The sequence below is a fragment of the Megalobrama amblycephala genome, linkage group LG2, assembly GCF_018812025.1.
Source record: "Megalobrama amblycephala isolate DHTTF-2021 linkage group LG2, ASM1881202v1, whole genome shotgun sequence".
Classification (NCBI taxonomy): domain Eukaryota; kingdom Metazoa; phylum Chordata; class Actinopteri; order Cypriniformes; family Xenocyprididae; genus Megalobrama; species Megalobrama amblycephala.
The window spans coordinates 3,311,308-3,329,203 of NC_063045.1; the positions used below are offsets into that span (position 1 = coordinate 3,311,308).

At 34.6% G+C, this 17,896-nt stretch overlaps 1 protein-coding gene across 1 annotated transcript; it reads left to right on the forward strand.

The window, feature by feature from the left end:
* Positions 1-740: 740 nt before the first annotated feature.
* ftsj3 (FtsJ RNA 2'-O-methyltransferase 3) lies at positions 741-16,340 on the forward strand. The gene is made up of 20 exons (XM_048182098.1): positions 741-917; positions 2,592-2,697; positions 2,821-2,867; positions 2,944-3,023; positions 3,098-3,197; positions 3,282-3,476; positions 8,790-8,905; positions 9,154-9,258; positions 9,343-9,443; positions 9,523-9,609; positions 9,681-9,836; positions 10,798-10,933; positions 11,010-11,206; positions 12,241-12,358; positions 12,431-12,645; positions 12,720-12,814; positions 14,132-14,234; positions 14,317-14,500; positions 15,484-15,578; positions 15,658-16,340. Exons 1-20 carry the CDS (start codon positions 851-853, stop codon positions 15,926-15,928), a joined length of 2,574 nt encoding a protein of 857 aa, XP_048038055.1. The 5' UTR covers positions 741-850; the 3' UTR covers positions 15,929-16,340.
* The last annotated feature ends 1,556 nt before the right edge of the window (positions 16,341-17,896 follow it).

Genomic DNA, 17,896 nt, shown 5'->3' on the forward strand with positions numbered 1-17,896 from the left:
CACGAGAACGAATGTAACATGATTTATTATGCAGTATAAGTTATGAAATAATTACATTTTAAAAAGAATAAGGAAAGGAAGTACCACAGTATAATAAAAACAAACCAAAAAAAAAAAAGATTAAAAAGTGTTCGCTCCGTTCCTGCATGGGAAATTATTGAATAATAATTTCTAATTAAAAATAAATTTAATTGTACTTCAATACTAAGAACAATTCAGAATAAGACCCATATTCTCAATGCCTGTAAAGTACTTATGTACAAAATATAAATATACTACTTCATTTATGAATCACATTTTTAATATTTTTTTCCTTTAAAAGCATGTATTATTACACCATGTAAGATTTTATATATTGTATTATTGATAAAATTGCATTTTCCCCAGTTTTTTTTTAATTGAAATACTATCAAAAATATTACAAATTTACAAAACAAAATGGCATACAATTTACATTCAAAAGCATCAATAACTATTAAAAAAAATAAAATAAAACCACAACACTTCAATTTTTAGCCCATCTATATTAATAAATTAAAAATTAACTACAGGGGATAAAATAAAAATATTATAACAATTTATATTTTTCCAATAAGTATAGTAAAATTCCAGGTTTTTTATTTTTTGTTTTTGAGTTGAGTTTTTTGTCTCAAATAATTCTAGTACTGCTAAAATTACATTTAATTGTACAGCTCATAAAGGCCTTTATTATCTATGGTACAACTTGCCAGTGACGTCATCTACCGGCGCCCCCAAAATACACGTGTGGCTGTGGCTCAGTAGCTCGCGACACGGTGAGGTGAAACGTGTCGAAATTAAGCTTAGAAACGGGTAATTTGCCACAGAAATCATGGGTAAAAAACTCAAAGTCGGAAAAACCAGAAAGGATAAATTCTATCATCTCGCAAAAGAAACGGGTAAGTCTAAACGTGAACATGTGCGTGATATCACGCATTACCACGTTATTACCTTGTTTTTTTGGACATTAACCATAGTAATAGAGGGTGTTTTGAGATTATAGTAGCATGTCATTCCTCAGAGTTTCATAGAATTATAATTATTTAGTACTCTAGCATGGAAGTAAAATCTGATACCATGCCTATACTATGATAATACCATGTTTTTACCATGTTGTGGGAATATACTTTTCACAAATTCCGTATTTTCCGTTTACATTTTTGTGGACTCGTTAAATTGTAGTAGTCAAAAACGTGTAATTAAGTGAAGTCATGAAACGTATTGAAAGTGTGACAAATGTTACATTTTTAGGGCCCTATACAATTTTTAGTTCTAGCAAATTCTGTTTTTTTCATTGTAATTGTTCTGGATTCAATTTGAATAAAGTCTAATAAATTGAATTTATAACACTTTAACAACTTACTTTTTTTTTTCTTTTCTTTTTTTACAGTAATAGGGCCCTATAAAATATTATTTCCTTTCTCTTTTTTTCTCAGAAATCCTGTGTTGTGTTTTAATTTCCTTTTTAAAGGTGCAATATGTACGAATTCTGAAGTAAAATATCCAAAATCCACTAGGCCAGTGTTATATATTTTGTTCACTTGAGTACTTATAATATCCCAAATGTTTCCAACTATTTGTAAATCGTGAGAAAATTGCGATTTTAACGAAGGCTCCGGGACGTGTGAGGAGTCGCCTGTCAATGGCGTCATACCCGCGTTACCCTCGGTTTACGCTTTTATTTTGTAGAAACCATGGAAACGCCAAAGACGCTTTAATATATTACATGTTTTAATAGACAAGGGAGCAACTGTTTTGATATATTTATAAACAAATTATTGTTATATAGCTCAACACGTTTAGTCTTATTGTTTAAATATAAGTTTCTTGATTTTTTTTTTGCGATTACCATGCTTTACCATGCCTCAGAGAAAAACACTTTTTTGTGAAGTAGCTAACATAGCATAATCAGATGCAGCTTTATTTTTACTAACAGTAATACAGCATTTTCTCCATCATACAATACGTTTTAAAATTAATTGCATGCCATTTATCAACACAATCATTGTTGATATGATTTCAGCATTTAATATGATATTGTAAAATCGATCTATCTTACTGCAGTGTGTAACAGTGTCTCACAGCAGCCGCCGAGCGAACGCACAGAGTAACGTTATAACATCATTTTCAACACTCTCAAATGTATCTAATATGATAAACAGAGCTGCGTTATACCTCATACCCATGACCGGAAAAGCGGAAGCGGCGCCGGCGACTGTGTCATAATAAAAGTCCCGCTGCTCGTGAGGCGTGTGTTGATCAATCGCTCCAGCTCCTCGTTCAGCTCCACAACACTCGCTCCTGCTCTGCTTCACACTACAGTAACGTTAATAATCACATCCATGAACATGATTTCTTCCCGAGTCCAATCCCTATTCTTTTGCACCGTCCGTTGAGGTGGAAATCACATGTCCCAAGCTTCTGCGCTCAAACTTGGCATCATCAAGCTACGCCTTTATTTTGAATAGACCTCTAGCGGACAGAAAATATTACATATTGCACCTTTAATGCAAAATGCATTACCAGAATCCGTGGTGATCAAATAAAGGCTCATATATTGTTGCTCATTTAAGGTTATCGGTCCCGATCGTCGTTCAAGCTCATTCAGCTCAATCGTAAGTTCCAGTTTCTTCAGAAAGCTCGAGCTCTGGTGGATCTGTGTGCCGCTCCAGGAGGATGGTGAGTAAACACTGCTTAACTAGCTTGTCTCTGTGGGAGTTTTAGGGCTGGGAATCTAAAATCGATATGTGGAATCGATACCCAACCCTATTCATGACTAACCCGTCTGTCTTCCTCATTCAGGCTGCAGGTGGCGTCAAAGTTCATGCCCGTGTCCAGCCTCATCATCGGTGAGTGTGATTTGAAGTGTAATGTCGCTGATTTAGACTCAGAGATCCAGTGTTGACGCTCTTGATTGGTTGTCAGGTGTGGATCTGGTGCCGATCAAACCCATCCCGAACGTGGTCACCCTGCAGGAGGACATTACGACGGAGAAATGCAGACAGGTTTGTGTCGCCGCGCGCTTCAGTCTGGTCAGATTCGTGACCGCAATCACTGACGAACGCTCTTCTCCCGTCAGGCTCTCAGGAAGGAGCTGCAGACGTGGAAGGTGGACGTGGTCCTCAATGACGGCGCGCCCAACGTTGGCGCCAACTGGCAGCATGACGCCTTCTCTCAAGGTACAGGAAAACGCCTCGTATAGGAAGTCCTCCTGAGCGTGTCAGAAAGCATGGCGTGTCATTGGTTGTGTTTGTGTCCTGCAGCGAGTCTCACTCTGATGGCTCTCAAACTGGCCTGCGAGTTCCTCACGAAGGGCGGCACGTTCATCACTAAAGTCTTCCGCTCCAAAGACTACCAACCGCTCATGTGGATCTTCCAGCAGTTCTTCAAGAAGGTTCAGGCCACCAAACCACAGGCCTCGCGAAACGAGTCCGCCGAGATCTTCGTCGTCTGTCAAGGTAAAGCTGTAGTTCGTTCTGTCGTTCACTTTATTAAGTTGGCTTGAAAAAGCCAACTTATTGTAATGCTATTTAAACTTATTATTTTTCTGAGACCAACTCTAACTCCTAGAGCTTTAACTCTATAAACTTCAAACTCGGGTCAGACCTTCAGACTGTTGTTAACTCTGTTGCTATATCTTTTCTAACTGATCCGACTTACGATTTTCCTAAAAAAGCTGATTAAAACTGGAAACTCCCATTGACTTTCATTGAACTGTCTTGGCTAATCTGAACATTCCGTCCAACTGTCAAAATTCAAATTCAAACACACAGACTCAATTAAACTGCCATTCCTATTTCCAAGCCATTTAAACTCATTCAAACTCATTTAATCTATCTATCTATCTATCTATCGATCTATCAAACTTAATCTAACTAAATCTATCTATCGATCTATCAAACTTAATCTATCTATCATAGCAACCACCCAGATCACCCAAGCAACCACCTTGAACACCATGGCAACAGCACATCAACCACACAGAGCACCCTAGCAACCTCATAGCAATACCCTAGCAACCACCCAAAATACCTTAACAACCGTATAACAACACCTTAGCAACCACCCCGAGTACCCTAGCAACCGCACAGCAACACCTTAGCAAACACCCTGAGTACCCTACCAACCGCATTGCAACACCCTAGTAACCGCACAGCAACACCTTAGCAACCACCCCGGTTACCCTAGCAACCGCATAGCAACACCATAGCAACCACCTTGAGTGCCCTAGCAACACCTTAGCAACCACCCAGAGTACCTTAGCAACCGCATAGCAACAGCTTAGCAACCACCCCAAGTACCCCAGCAACCGCATAACAACACCCTAGCAACCACCCCAAGTACCCTAGCAACCACCCAGAACACCTTAGCAACTGCATAGCAACACCATAGCAACCACCCCAAGTACCCTAGCAACCACATAACACCCTAGTAACCGCCTTGAGTACCCTGACTCTCTATCTATCTATCTATCTATCTATCTATCAAACTAAATCTATCAAAACTACTAAACTAAAACTTAAACTTTCAAACTTCAAAACTTGGACTGGCTTTTTCAAGCCAACTTAAAGTTTGTCTCGACGAACTTTATCTAGTTTTGTTTGCTCTTTGTTTAATGTATATGTTTTGCTTTTCTATTATACAGTTATTTTGCTTGTCTGTATCGTTCATTCTGTTCGTTCAATGTTACAAAAACCACAAACTAATATAAAAAGCAAAGAGTCAAACTGCCTATCGAAGTGAAACACCGATCACCATAGTGGTGACCAAATATTTTAAAAAAAACTTCAACATCTAAACCTGTTAATTCTCAAAAAGAATTTCTGTAGATGAATGACAAAAATAAAGTCAGTCTGGTTAGTAGTAATAGAGATTTAATGTGCTTTCAGTTTTTAATCTAAAGCTGTGGCTGAAGTCCGTTATAGTTCTTGTGTTTCTCTTTCCTTCAGTCACTCGTTATCATCAGGTGTCCTCAATAATCGAACGATTGACACTCAATTAATCACTTAAGCATCTAATTAACTCTTAACTCTGCTTCAGTGTTGATTTAACACCAGGGAATTTACTGTGTCGAAACAAACGTACATCAAAACCAAATACAAATAATTTCCACGGGAACTTAACCTGGGGAGTTTTGGTAATATTCCAATTTAGAAACTTAACAGGAATTTATGGGAATTAATTGGACATTTTGGGAAATGTATATAAATTTATTATATTTATATAAAATGTATCATATAAAAACAAATATAAACATTTTGTTTGGTCATAACATGAAATAAGTTTTTTTTTTTTTTTTTTCACATTCAATGAATTCTAATTTAGTAAATATGTCAAATATATTTTATTGCAGCAATTGTTATTTATTTAAGTGTCACATGATCCTTCAGAAATCATTCTATGATTTGATACTCAGTTATTATCAATGTTGGAAACAGTTGTGCTGATGAATATTTTTTTGGAACCTGTAATACTATTTTCAGGATTCATTGATGAATAAAAAGTTAAAAAGAACAGAATTTATTCAAAATAGAAATCTTTTCTAACAATATCACTTTTTAACAATTTCACACATCCTTGCTGAATAAAAGTATTAATTTCTTTCAAAAAAAGAAAGAAAAAAATGACTGACCCCAACATTTTGAATGGTACTTTATATTGTTACAAAAGATTTCTGTTTAAATAAATGCTGTTCTTTAAATTTTTATTTATCAAAGTATCCTGAAAAAAGTATCACAGGTTATAAAAAACATTAAGCAGCACAACTGTTTCCAATATTGATAAATGAGTATCAAATTAACATATTAGAATGATTTCTGAAGGATCATGTGACACTGAAGACTGGAGAAATGATGCTGAAAATTCAGCTTTGATCACAGAAATAAATTTATGTATATCAAAATAGAAAAGCATTATTTTAAATTGTAGTTATGTTTCACAATATTACAGTTTTTCTGTATTTTTGATCACATGTGCATGCTATGGACTGGGGGATGCACAGGGGGTGTGTCCTCAATAGCCCTGCAGTAAGTAGTGTGCTTTGTGAATGTGATTGAGAAATGAGCAGGGTAAAAATTCAACTAAAACTGCATTAAATATGGTTGTTTTAACCAAAATTATGCTGCAAGATGTTTTTTTTTTTCAACTACATTTAAGTACTCTGTTATAGGCTAACCTGCAATTTAGCAAATTCCCTGTTTATTCCCGTTAATTTCCATATATTCCCATTAATTCCCATGGAAAGTTTCCAGCTTTGAAAATTCATGGAATTTTGCAACCCTAAAGATATATGAACGCAACACGGACCAAAGACATGTAAACGAACCAAAGACAGGAAGACGAGACCCTAAAATGGACAGAATCGTCACGCATATCGGTTTTTCTCATCATAGTCATGAGTTTGTGTGTGACAGATCGATTCCCGCCGCTGTTTTGACTCCTTTATGCATTTTATAAGCTCTTCACGAGTTCCCAGCTGGCCAAAATACCATCACATGCAGGCTACACACACACATCGAGTGCGTTTATCTCAGCACACAGCATTGTTTTGGATGTTCGGTAAGTTCCGACTCAAAAAAAGCATTACGTCATAAAATCCGACCAATCACGTTGTGAATGTATCCCTGTGCCTTTAGGTTCGGTGATAAAATTGCCAATCTGAACGCTAATCAGACCAGGACTAAATGTGTTTTTTTTTTTTTTTTTTTTTTTTGGTCCGGACCAAATGAACCAAACGAACCGAACTACAAGTGTGAACGCACCCTAAAACATACCTAGACATCAATATTTATTTTACATATTTACTAAATTAAAATTAATTGAATGCGAAAAACAAATAACTGTTATTTCATTTTATGACCAAACAAAATGTTTATATTTGTTTGTATATGGTACATTTATTTAAATGTATAACATTTATACAAAATTTCCCATAAATTCCTGCTAAGATTCCAAATTGGAATATTTCCAAAGTTCAACCAGGTTAAGTTCCCGTGGAAAGTTTCCGCCCCTTTGCAACCCTAAGTGTTTAGTCTATATTGTCTATTGTTGGTTTGTTCTATCACTCTACCGTTTATTCTTTTGTTCGTTATATAATTCTATCATTCCCTTGTATCACTCGTTCTATAATTCAGGGTTCTTCCGGAAAAATCCGGAAATCCGGCTTTTCCGACCTGAAAATGATGCTCTCGTAAATCATGCCAAAAAAAAAAAAAAAACTCCGCAAGTAGTCCAATCATTTGTCACGATTGAAGTTCAAAGTGTACGCGCACTGTTATGAATGCGCACACACAGTGAGGGAAAAAAAATCGCGCCATGATCTCGCAAAGCAACGCGCAGAGAGACCAGACAGTGTACAGACTAGTGAGTTTTTGTGACAATTGTGAGGGAAATACACAATTTATACCCATAAACTGTGTACTCTCGTGATGTTGCCATGACAGAGTGTTAGGATGATTAGGAAAGAATATGCCACCGCTACGTTTACATTACGCCTCCACTGTCGTTTTGCTTTGTATTTAAATAAAAAAACATTTAATTCAGTTGGATAACGGTCGCCGCCGCTCCACATTCACAGAGTACACGCGATCACGAAAGTGAAAGTAAACGCGCGCGCGCATTCAAACGCGATCTCAATACCCCGCATTTGAAAGCGGCTCCCTGATGAATACAAATATCTCTCAATATGAAAGCTGTTTTAGGCTGGGCAGTGTAGTTGTAACCATCTCTTAGCTCTGTATCAAAGACAAATTTGGTCTTATTTGCACTTTGAATATTGAGAGAGTGCGATTATGGTTGCATTTATTGTAAAGTGTTAGCATAAAAATGAATAACAGGTTTCTCTTAATCTTATTAAGCACAAACAATAAGGTTTCATTTGTTAACATTAGTTAATGCACTGTGAACTATCATGAACTAACAATGAATGACTATTTTTATTAACTAACATAAACAAAGATTAATAAATACTGCAGCAAAGATATTGCTCATTGTTAGTTGATGTTGGTTAATACATTAATGTTAATAAATGAGATCTTATTGTAAAGTGTTACCATTTTATTTATACTGTTTTTATTTCTATGATCAGTTTGTGGAAAGGAGTTCAGTTAGGAGGTCAAAAGTTGTAGAAGCTCAAAATCATGTACAGAGGTCTGAAGAACTGAAATCTACAGAAGAGAAGTCAGTCAGTTGAGTTTTTGGTAAAACCTTTTACAGTACTTGAGTATTGTTGTCTTTTACTGCATATGATAATTCATACTCAGAAAGTAGAACTGAAATGACATTCATTACAAGATGATTAGTTAAAACATTTCAAATACACCTGCAGAATATTTTTTCTAGTCGTGTATTTCGCTATCTTGTCTCGTCTCGTGAACTCAATCTCGAGTCTCGTCTCGTGAGATACCTGTCTCGTCACACCCCTAATAGTTTATATAGAATTAAGTTAGCATTAGCAGAGTTGTCTGTTTTGCAGCACTGAGCAGTTATTTTACATAACTTTATCATAAAAAAACAGTACAAAAACAAGCCACGCCCCTCCCCCATAACAAAGCCCCGCCCCCATGGTAAGTGCACCGTATAGTTTCCTGCTTTTTTGTCCTTTGCCAATCACACCTATGATAATTCTATTATGTTTTATCTCAGTTCTGTGTCTGTTGTTCATTCTATCGTCGTTCTGTCTCTGTCCTTTTATTTTTGTTGTTTGTTCTGTCTGTTCATCTATCCATCCATCCATCTGTCTGTCTATATAAATACATTTCTCTTTTCCTTCAGGTTTTTGGCCCCGGATAAAATTGACAACAAGTTCTTCGACCCCAAACATGCTTTTAAAGAGGTCGATGTACAAGTGAAAACTGTGAAAGAGCTGGTTACCAAAAAAAAGCCCAAAGTATGTCTTATTACGCTTGTTTTTGAAAATATAATTTTTAAATATTATTATTATTATAGACTTTAAAATGTATAGTTGTATACGTTTAAAAATGTTTTATTATTGTTATGCAATATTATATATGTATTTTTGTAGATCATATATACTTAATTGTATCTTAAGTCTGTTTTTTTTGTACTTTTTAACATTATGAAATTTTATTCTGTATTTTCCATTGAATTAAACCCGTTTCCTCTGCGGTGTTTCAGGCTGAAGGCTACAGCGATGGAGATCTCACTCTCTATCACATCTTCTCAATAACAGAATTCTTGAAGGCTGAAAACCCTGTTGATTTCTTGAGCAAAGCCAATAAAGTACGTTTTCAAGCCGCTTCGGTTGTATGCCAGACATGTTTGCCCATGTATTTCTCCTCCTAATTTCCATCATTTCTGCTCCAGATAACCTTTGATAACCCCGAGCTTGAATCCAACCCTCTCACTTCGCCAGAAATCAAAGAGTGCTGCTCCGATATTAAAGTCTTGGGCCGAAAGGAGCTGCGGTGAGTCCCGGCGTTGATGTTTATATGTAGGATGTCCATATATGGAGAGCTGAAATCTGATTGGCTGTTGTGTTGTTAGTCTGTTGTTGTCATGGAGATCCAAGCTGAGGAGGTTCCTGGCTAAAAAACTGAGGCAGGAAGCCCAGCAGCTGGACCAGGAGATCAAGTACGTTATTATTACGTCATATAATTCACGTCATACAGTAAAGATTCAGTATTAACTGCGCGTTTTAACAGCCTCAGCTCAAACGATGAAGAGAGCGATACTGATGAGAAGGAAAGCAAGAAAAAGGCAGGAGAAAAGAAGGATGAGAACGAGCCGGACGACGAGGAAGAGGAGATGGAGAAGAAACTGGCGGAGATGAAGGCCGAAGAGTTTTCCGATCTTAAACGGTAGATTCACATCACTGTGTTGTTTTGGTATCATTGATATATTTATATTGTAGTTTCATTAGTGTTTTCACTTGGATTTTATTTAGTATTTTCTGTTTTCATTTTAAAGATTAAGTAATTTTGTGTTTTTGACATTTTTATTAGTTTAAAAAAAAAAAAAGTATCAATATTGTTTTTAGTTTGTAGTTCATTTAGTTTATTTTAGTACTTAAAATGTTTTTATTTTTTATATTATGTTGTATTTATTTTAATGTGTGTGTGTGTGTATGTATATATATATATATATATATATATATATATATATAATTTTTTTTACATGTTTAAAAAATAGATATTAAAATTTGATTTGATTTTTAATTATATTTTAATACTTAACTTTTAAAATATGAGAATTTATATAATTTGTTATATTTAAATTATTTAAAAACTTAAAATAAAAACTATATATGTTTATATTGTTTAATTTAAATATATATTTTTTAAAAACCTAATATTTAAAAATTAAGAAATAATAAAGTAATTGTAAGCATGTATATTTCTATATATGCTTACATGTTTTAAAAATTACAAAAATATATTTATTTTTAAAATTTTAGTAATTTTGTTTTTGTCATTTTTATTCGTTTTTTTATGTCTATATAGTTTTTAGTTTAAGTTCATGTAGTTTTTGTTATTTTTGTACTTGTATAAATGTATAAAATGTTGCCTTGGGAAGTTTTTTTATATTTTATTTTAAGTAATATTTGTAAAATGAACTAACTATAAACTGGTATTTTCTTTTAAAAAATTGGTTTGACTGAATTATGTTTATTTTTGTCTGTCGTTTTTATATATATATATATATATGTCTGCGTAGTTTCTAGTTTTAGATAATTTAGTTTATTTATATTTCTAGTTGTAGTTAACGATAATAACCCTGCTTTACAAATGTTTATTTTAACATGTGTATGTTGGTAAACAGGAAAAAGAAGAAGCTCCTGAAGGAACGACGGAAACAGAGAGAGAGAGTGGAGCTGAAGATGGATCTTCCTGGAGTTTCCATCGCCGACACCAGCGATTGCTCCATGTTTTCCCTCATGGCCATCAAAAAGGCAGAGGCAAGAAAACCCCTAAAAACTGTAGATGAGCGGTTCCTGGGCTGGCGTGTGCTGACGGTGTTCCTCTGTCCTGCAGGGTCTCAGTGTCATCGCACAGGGCGACATGAAGGGAGCGGACGCTGTGCTGGAGGAAGTGCAGGAGGAGGACGTGCACCTCTCTGACGAGGACGAAGACGACCGCGTGTCTCTGGCCTCTGACCTCGACTCGGACGACCTCGAGGAAATCGAGAAGAAAGAGAGAGAAATCGAGGCAAAGATGCCCAAGAAGAAAAAGTATGATTCTCTTCAATATATTTATATTGTTTAAATTTATTTTAAATGTGTAAAAATATATAATATAAAGGTAATATATAAACAAACAATTACTGTATATATGTATGTATAAAATGTGCATTGTTTATTTTTTCTTTTTAAAATGTAAAAATAATCATATTTATATTTTTACATTTTTATTTTATTATATAAATTGTTTATATATATATATATATATATATATATATATATATATATATATATATATATATATATATATATATATATATTTTTTTTTTTTTTTTTTTTTAATATATCAATTTGATTTGTATTGTTACATTAGATATTTCATTAGATATTTCTATTAAATATAAAATATATAATTTATATACTTAAAACAAAACAAACTTTATATCTTAAATGTTTCATTTTTTAATTAAAAAACTAAATAATATGCAATAAATATATAATAAATTATATTTGTATTGTTTAAAAGTGTTTTAAATATAGACAGTATAAATGTATATAATTTAAATAATTCTTAAAATATAAACAAATTAATATATATAGTGTATGTTTGTTAATAACTAAGCAAAATAAAAATCTATATAGTTATATAAATAAACATTTATATTTAAATGTATATTTATATTTAAAATATTTATATATTTAATATTTTAAATATATTTATAGTGCTTACATTTAAATATTTTTTTTTTACATTTTATAGTTAACTATAAAAGTCGATAAAATAATTTAAATATATTTATTTGAAACATAAATATAAACTGCATGTATATATATATATATATATATATATATATATATATATATATATATATATATATATAAATAATTTGTGTGTATTTTCATTGTAGCAGTAATTTGTAAAAACAATTTTTCAGAAACTGTACTTTCCATGGTAAATGTTTGTAATATTTCACCCAAAAGGCGAGAACATAATGTGTGTTTGAAACAAAATGAAGATTAAATGGGTGGGGGAAAAACAGTGACACAATTTTCATGTCTGAACTCTGTTTTTGCATTTCATGCAGAGTTTCATTTGCCAGAGAGCAGCAGGACGAAGGGGAAACCAACGGGAACGAGTTACTCGTCGAACTGGAAGGAAAAGACGAGAAGAAAGAGCGCGAGACCAACATGTGGTTCAGCAAGGTGTGAATCGCTCATTTAGACGAATACGGATCCCTAAAACCGGTAGATTTTAACGCTTTAACATCCGCACAGGACATCTTTGCAGAGCTGGATCTGGACGACGACAAAGACGCCATGAGTGAACTGATACAAACCCAGCTGCTGCAGTCTGGAAAGGGCAAAAAGAGGAAAGCGGAGGCGGAGCCTGCTGCACAGGAAGAGGAAGTGGCCACGCCTTCACAGGAAGTGGAGAAGGCTGGAGACGAAGACGACAGTGACTCTGATGATGACAGCAGCGATGACGAGAGGTATATATTCGTTTATATTAGCACTGCGCAAGCTCAATTCCATTCTCTATCGAAACCAATGTGTTTTTCAACAGGGAAATTGCGCAAATGAAACACGCCTCAGCGGCCGTCGGCATGGAAGGACTGGCTGATGACGACGACTTTCAAGTTGTTCCTGTTGAAAAAACAAGTCAGTTCAGAATCATATTCAACATTTGACATCATCAGAGAATTGTATTTAGGGGCCAAGCACCGTATTTTATTCGTTAGTCGTCACCGTCGTCGTACGTTCGAGTCTACCGAGCCGTATAGTACAAAGTTGTGAAATTTTGACCGTTTGACAATAACCACAAAAAATGTGACGTCTCTATACTTTTGTCTGTTGTAAAAAATTTAAAAAATAATAATAATAATAAAAAAAATAATAAAAATGTCTCTAACTCAATCCCTCTAGCGCCACCAACTGGCCAAAAATCGTAAGGGCTAGAAAGAAATTAGTTTTTTGCGATTGCACCCTATGACGTCGTTTTCCGGCATTTTACATTATTGGATTTCTAACTCCTGCTTCAATTTTCACGCACATTGAAGCAGGTCATCTTCAGACCATGCCGACACAAACTTTTTTTAATAAAAAATGTTCTTGAATAACGCGCAAATTAATTTGGCGAAATGTGATGCAGTATCTCTGCAACACTTTAGCATATTCTGACCAAATTTGGTATGTGTTATGACAACCATGGCCTGAGGGTACCTGCACATTTTCAGCACAGTGCCACCTAGTGGTCAGGAGAAATGAAAATTGGTATTTTTGCTTATAACTTATGAATGGTTTGGCCAAAAATCACAATACTGGTCTCTTTAGTTTCAGTGCAGCATCCCGAGTCAAATGATACCCATGTCAGGCATTTTGAATTTTGTCGCAAAATGCTATATTTTATGAACGCATTGGCATGTCGTAATGAAACCAGTAAGTGTCGTCGGCACTCAAAATTTCTAAACTCATTATAATGAAATTTAAAAGTTTTGGCCTATTGTAATGGAACTGGTCTTGATAGATCCTTGGATTGTGGCGAGAACTTCGTTACCAATTATGTCATAAACTTGCTGTCCGCCATTTTGATTTTCTGATTTAAAAACCTACTTTTTCAGACCGTTTGTCTGATTGATTTTCACCAAATTCGAGTCAGATCATTTTCAGACCATGCCGGCTGAAGATTTGACACATTGACACCAAACTTTATGCGTGTAATTATCACCCAACACTGACCACATCAGATCAGTTTGGTGTCAGCGCCACCTATTGCTCGACATAAGTAACTGTGTCTCATTACAAGTGATTGTATTTATGGGCTTTCAATTATTTAGCTTAAAATCGTCTCCAAATGTCTCATTGTTTCAGTTGCTCTGATGCTCCACACCTTGATTTTTAGCTTCCTCTGTGGTGTTTGGCCCCTTAATTCCTGCTTGCAGCTATATTAAATTTGTGTAATTATTTTCTATTTCACAGATAAACGCGCTCGGATTCTTGACGCGGAGGGTTTGGCGCTCGGTGCTCAGATCGCCGCCTCGAAAAAGCGAGCACGAGACCTGATCGACAACTCCTTCCACAGGTGAGAGCGCAGACATCTGCTAGCCGTCACATTAGCCGCGTGTTTCTGAGGTAATAAAGTAGTCTTCATGCTGTTCTTGCAGGTTTGCGAACTCGGAAGACATGACCGAAGTTCCCGCCTGGTTTTTTGACGATGAAAAGAAGCACCGGATGAAGCCTGTTCCTGTCACCAAAGACATGGTGGAGGAATACAAGCAGAAATGGCGGGAAATCAACGCCCGTCCCATCAGACGCGTGGCAGAGGCCAAAGCCCGCAAGAAGAGACGGGTAAGAGGAGAGATGATGTCAAGACATTAAAGAAAATGTATTATTATTATTAGCACTATTCACTAATATTACACATTTTAGACTTGTAAAAAATATTTTAATAATGCAAGGAAATCAATAAAATTGTTATGCTAATGTTGAGATATTTATTATTATTATTATTATTATTATTATTAAATATATTAATATTTGTTTTAATAGTGTTATTAATGTTATACATTTTACTAGTTTGTTTTTAGTAGTTTGAATTTTAGTGCTTTAGAGTTTTTTTTGTTTTTTTTTATTATAAAATATTAAAAATATTCAATTTTTTTTTTTTATATATATATATATATATATATATATATATATATATATATATATATATATATATATATATAAAATGTAAACATCTTTTAAATATAAAAATATTTCTATTCTAATAATAAACTGAAAATCATTTTTTTTATATATATATATATATATATATATATATATATATATGTTTACATGTTATTGTTTTATTTATAACAAGAAATTTAAACATCTTTTAAATATAAAATATTTTATATAATAATAAATTGAAAATCATAAGCAAAACATAACTGTTTTATATATTATTTTCCACTTGTGATTTTTTTTTTTTTTTTTTTCCTATTATTTTTATTATATAATTATATATTTTAGTATTAGTATATCAGTAATTTTATCAATAATTTTTTAGGGTTTTTTTATATTTAAAAATTTTCCATAAAATCTTTATTTTCTACTTAAGAATTTAAATTTTTTTTGTGGTTATAAAATAAAAACAATTATATTATTAATTTTATTGATGTTATTCAAAAGTTTCATATTAAAAAAATATATATTTATTTTGTTTTTAAAAAAATTATCCAGTGGAAAATGGTATTGAAAAACTATTTCTGATGCAAGAAACCTTGACAAACATACACTGGAAAAGTCAAACTGAATATGGTCTTTAAATGCACTTTTTCTTGTCGTAGACGTTGAAGAAGTTGGAGCAGGCCAAGAAGAAGGCTGAAGCCGTCGTGAACACGGTGGATATTTCAGAGCGGGAAAAAATGGCACAGCTCAAAAGGTCAGTCTTGGCATTGACGCGTCGGCTTCATTTCATGTCAAACTGATGAAAACTCATTTTCACTTTCCTTCGCTCGCAGCATCTACAAAAAGGCTGGCGTGGGTAAAGAGAAGCGGGACGTCACGTACATTGTGGCCAAGAAGGGCGTCGGATCCAGAGTGCGGCGTCCGGCCGGAGTCAAGGGCGCTTTCCGTGTGGTGGACGGACGGATGAAGAAAGACACGAGGGCCGCGCAGAGGAAGGATGAGAGGCAGCGAGGCAAAGGAGGGCGGGGCAATAAAGGAGGGCGGGGTGATAAAGGAGGGCGGGCAATAAAGGAGGGTGGGGCAATAAAGGAGGGCGGGGCATGAAGGCAGGAAAAGGACGTCCGAAGAAGTGAGCGACGCCCCTCATGCCCTCATTCAGACTGAGTTCATTTGGCTAGCCGTGTCGTACTGACTGGATTATTAGCGCTGTATGCTAATATACTCCTCCCGCCTCTTGTTACCAACAACATGCTGCTTTGCTCGGACTTTGACACACTTGATTATAAATAAGGGGCTGAACCTTTAGACCAATCAGACGTGGCTCAGATCGTTGATGTTTTTCAGCATTGTTATAATGCTGCGTGTTTTCATGTTTAACATATACTTTGTGGTATATGAACTTCAGGTGTATACAGAAACCTCCTGATTTTTCTGGATTAATTATGCCAATGTATATGCAAAAAAAAATCTGCTTGGATTGTTAGTGACTTTTTAAATAAATACAAGCTAAAATTGACAAAATGTGTCATTTAAATTTTATTCATATACACAAGTAAATATATGTGTGCGTTTATTTGTATATTTTCATTTTAAAAATATTTAATGGATTTGCTTGAAAAATTTATTTAGCAATGAATAGGGATAGGAACTGAGAATCGGTTCTTATCCAGAACCGGTAGTGTTTTTTGAAAAGTACCGGTGTTGTGACGAATTTCGACACCCCTCCTCCACACCTACTCCTCAACCTACCAATACTGGGGGGGGGTAATAATATGGCAGGGGGTTGGAATTCGGCACAATGCAAAATTCAGTGCAAAATTTTTAAGTTTCAGTTCCGAAAACGGTTCTGGAATCCTACCATTCCCAACCCCTAGCAATGAATTACGATTCTCAAACAATCTTGATCGATCCTTAACTCCATATTTGAATTTAAATGTTCTTGCACGAGATGCTACTTATCACACAAATGAAACGTTCCTATTTGCATTTTGATACCAGGTTACTCTAAACAGACATGCACAATCACAAAATTGATCAATTTCAATGCAAATAGAATATTTAAAAAATTTGACTCCAAGTTGGTGCTGACATGGTTCCCAGAACAGATATTTTAATGTTCTCTGTTGGCTAGCCTGGAAAAGTTTTCTTTATGTAAATAAAAGGTTTGTAGAACATTACCCTAACGTTGTTATTTGGTTTCCAAAAAAATAAATTACATATCTATCACTAGTTTGCTAATTTATTACGTGTTTATTAAAGGGTTAGTTCACCCAAAAATTCTGTCATTAATTACTCACCCTCATGCCGTTCCACACCCGTAAGACCTTCGTTCATCTTCGGAACACAAATTAAGATATTTTAGTTGAAATCCGATGGCTCAGTGAGGCCTGCAATATTAATATTATAAAGCGATGAGAATATTTTTGGTGCGCCAAAAAAAAAACGACTTATATGAAAACAACTTATATAAAAACAAAATAACGACTTATATAGTGATTGCCGATTTCAAAACACTGCTTCAGGAAGCTTCGGAGCGTTATGAATCGGCATATCAAATCATGATTCGGATCGCGCGTCAAACCGCCAAACTGCTGAAATCACGTGATTTTGGCGATCCGAACCGCTGACTCGATACGCTGATTCATAACGGTCCGAAGCTTCCTGAAGCAGTGTTTTGAAATCGGCCATCACTATATAAGTCGTTATTTTGTTTTTGTTTTTGGCGCACCAAAAATATTCTCGTCGCTTTATAATATTAATTTTGAACCACTGTACATGAACTGATTTAAATATGTTTTTAGTACATTAATGGATCTTAAGAGAGAAAAATGTCATTGCTCCCTATGGAGGCCTCACTGAGCCATCGGATTTCATCAAAAATATCTTAAATTTGTGTTCTGAAGATTAACGAAGGTCTTACGGGTGTGGAACGACATGAGGGTTAGTAATTAATGACATTATTATTTTCATTTTTGGGTGAACTAACCCTTTAAGTGTTTAACTATATGTAGACGTGCTGGTGAAAAGTTTCTTCAAACCCAAATCCACGAGTTCTGGATCTTCTTGACCTCT

Bases quoted from the DNA above. Each gene is read 5' to 3' on its own strand.
- ftsj3 (XM_048182098.1), top strand. From the start codon at position 851: ATGGGTAAAAAACTCAAAGTCGGAAAAACCAGAAAGGATAAATTCTAT. The intron at 2,868-2,943 runs GTGAGTGTGATT...ATTGGTTGTCAG, and splicing joins CGTGTCCAGCCTCATCATCG to GTGTGGATCTGGTGCCGATC. The intron at 3,024-3,097 runs GTTTGTGTCGCC...TTCTCCCGTCAG, and splicing joins CGACGGAGAAATGCAGACAG to GCTCTCAGGAAGGAGCTGCA.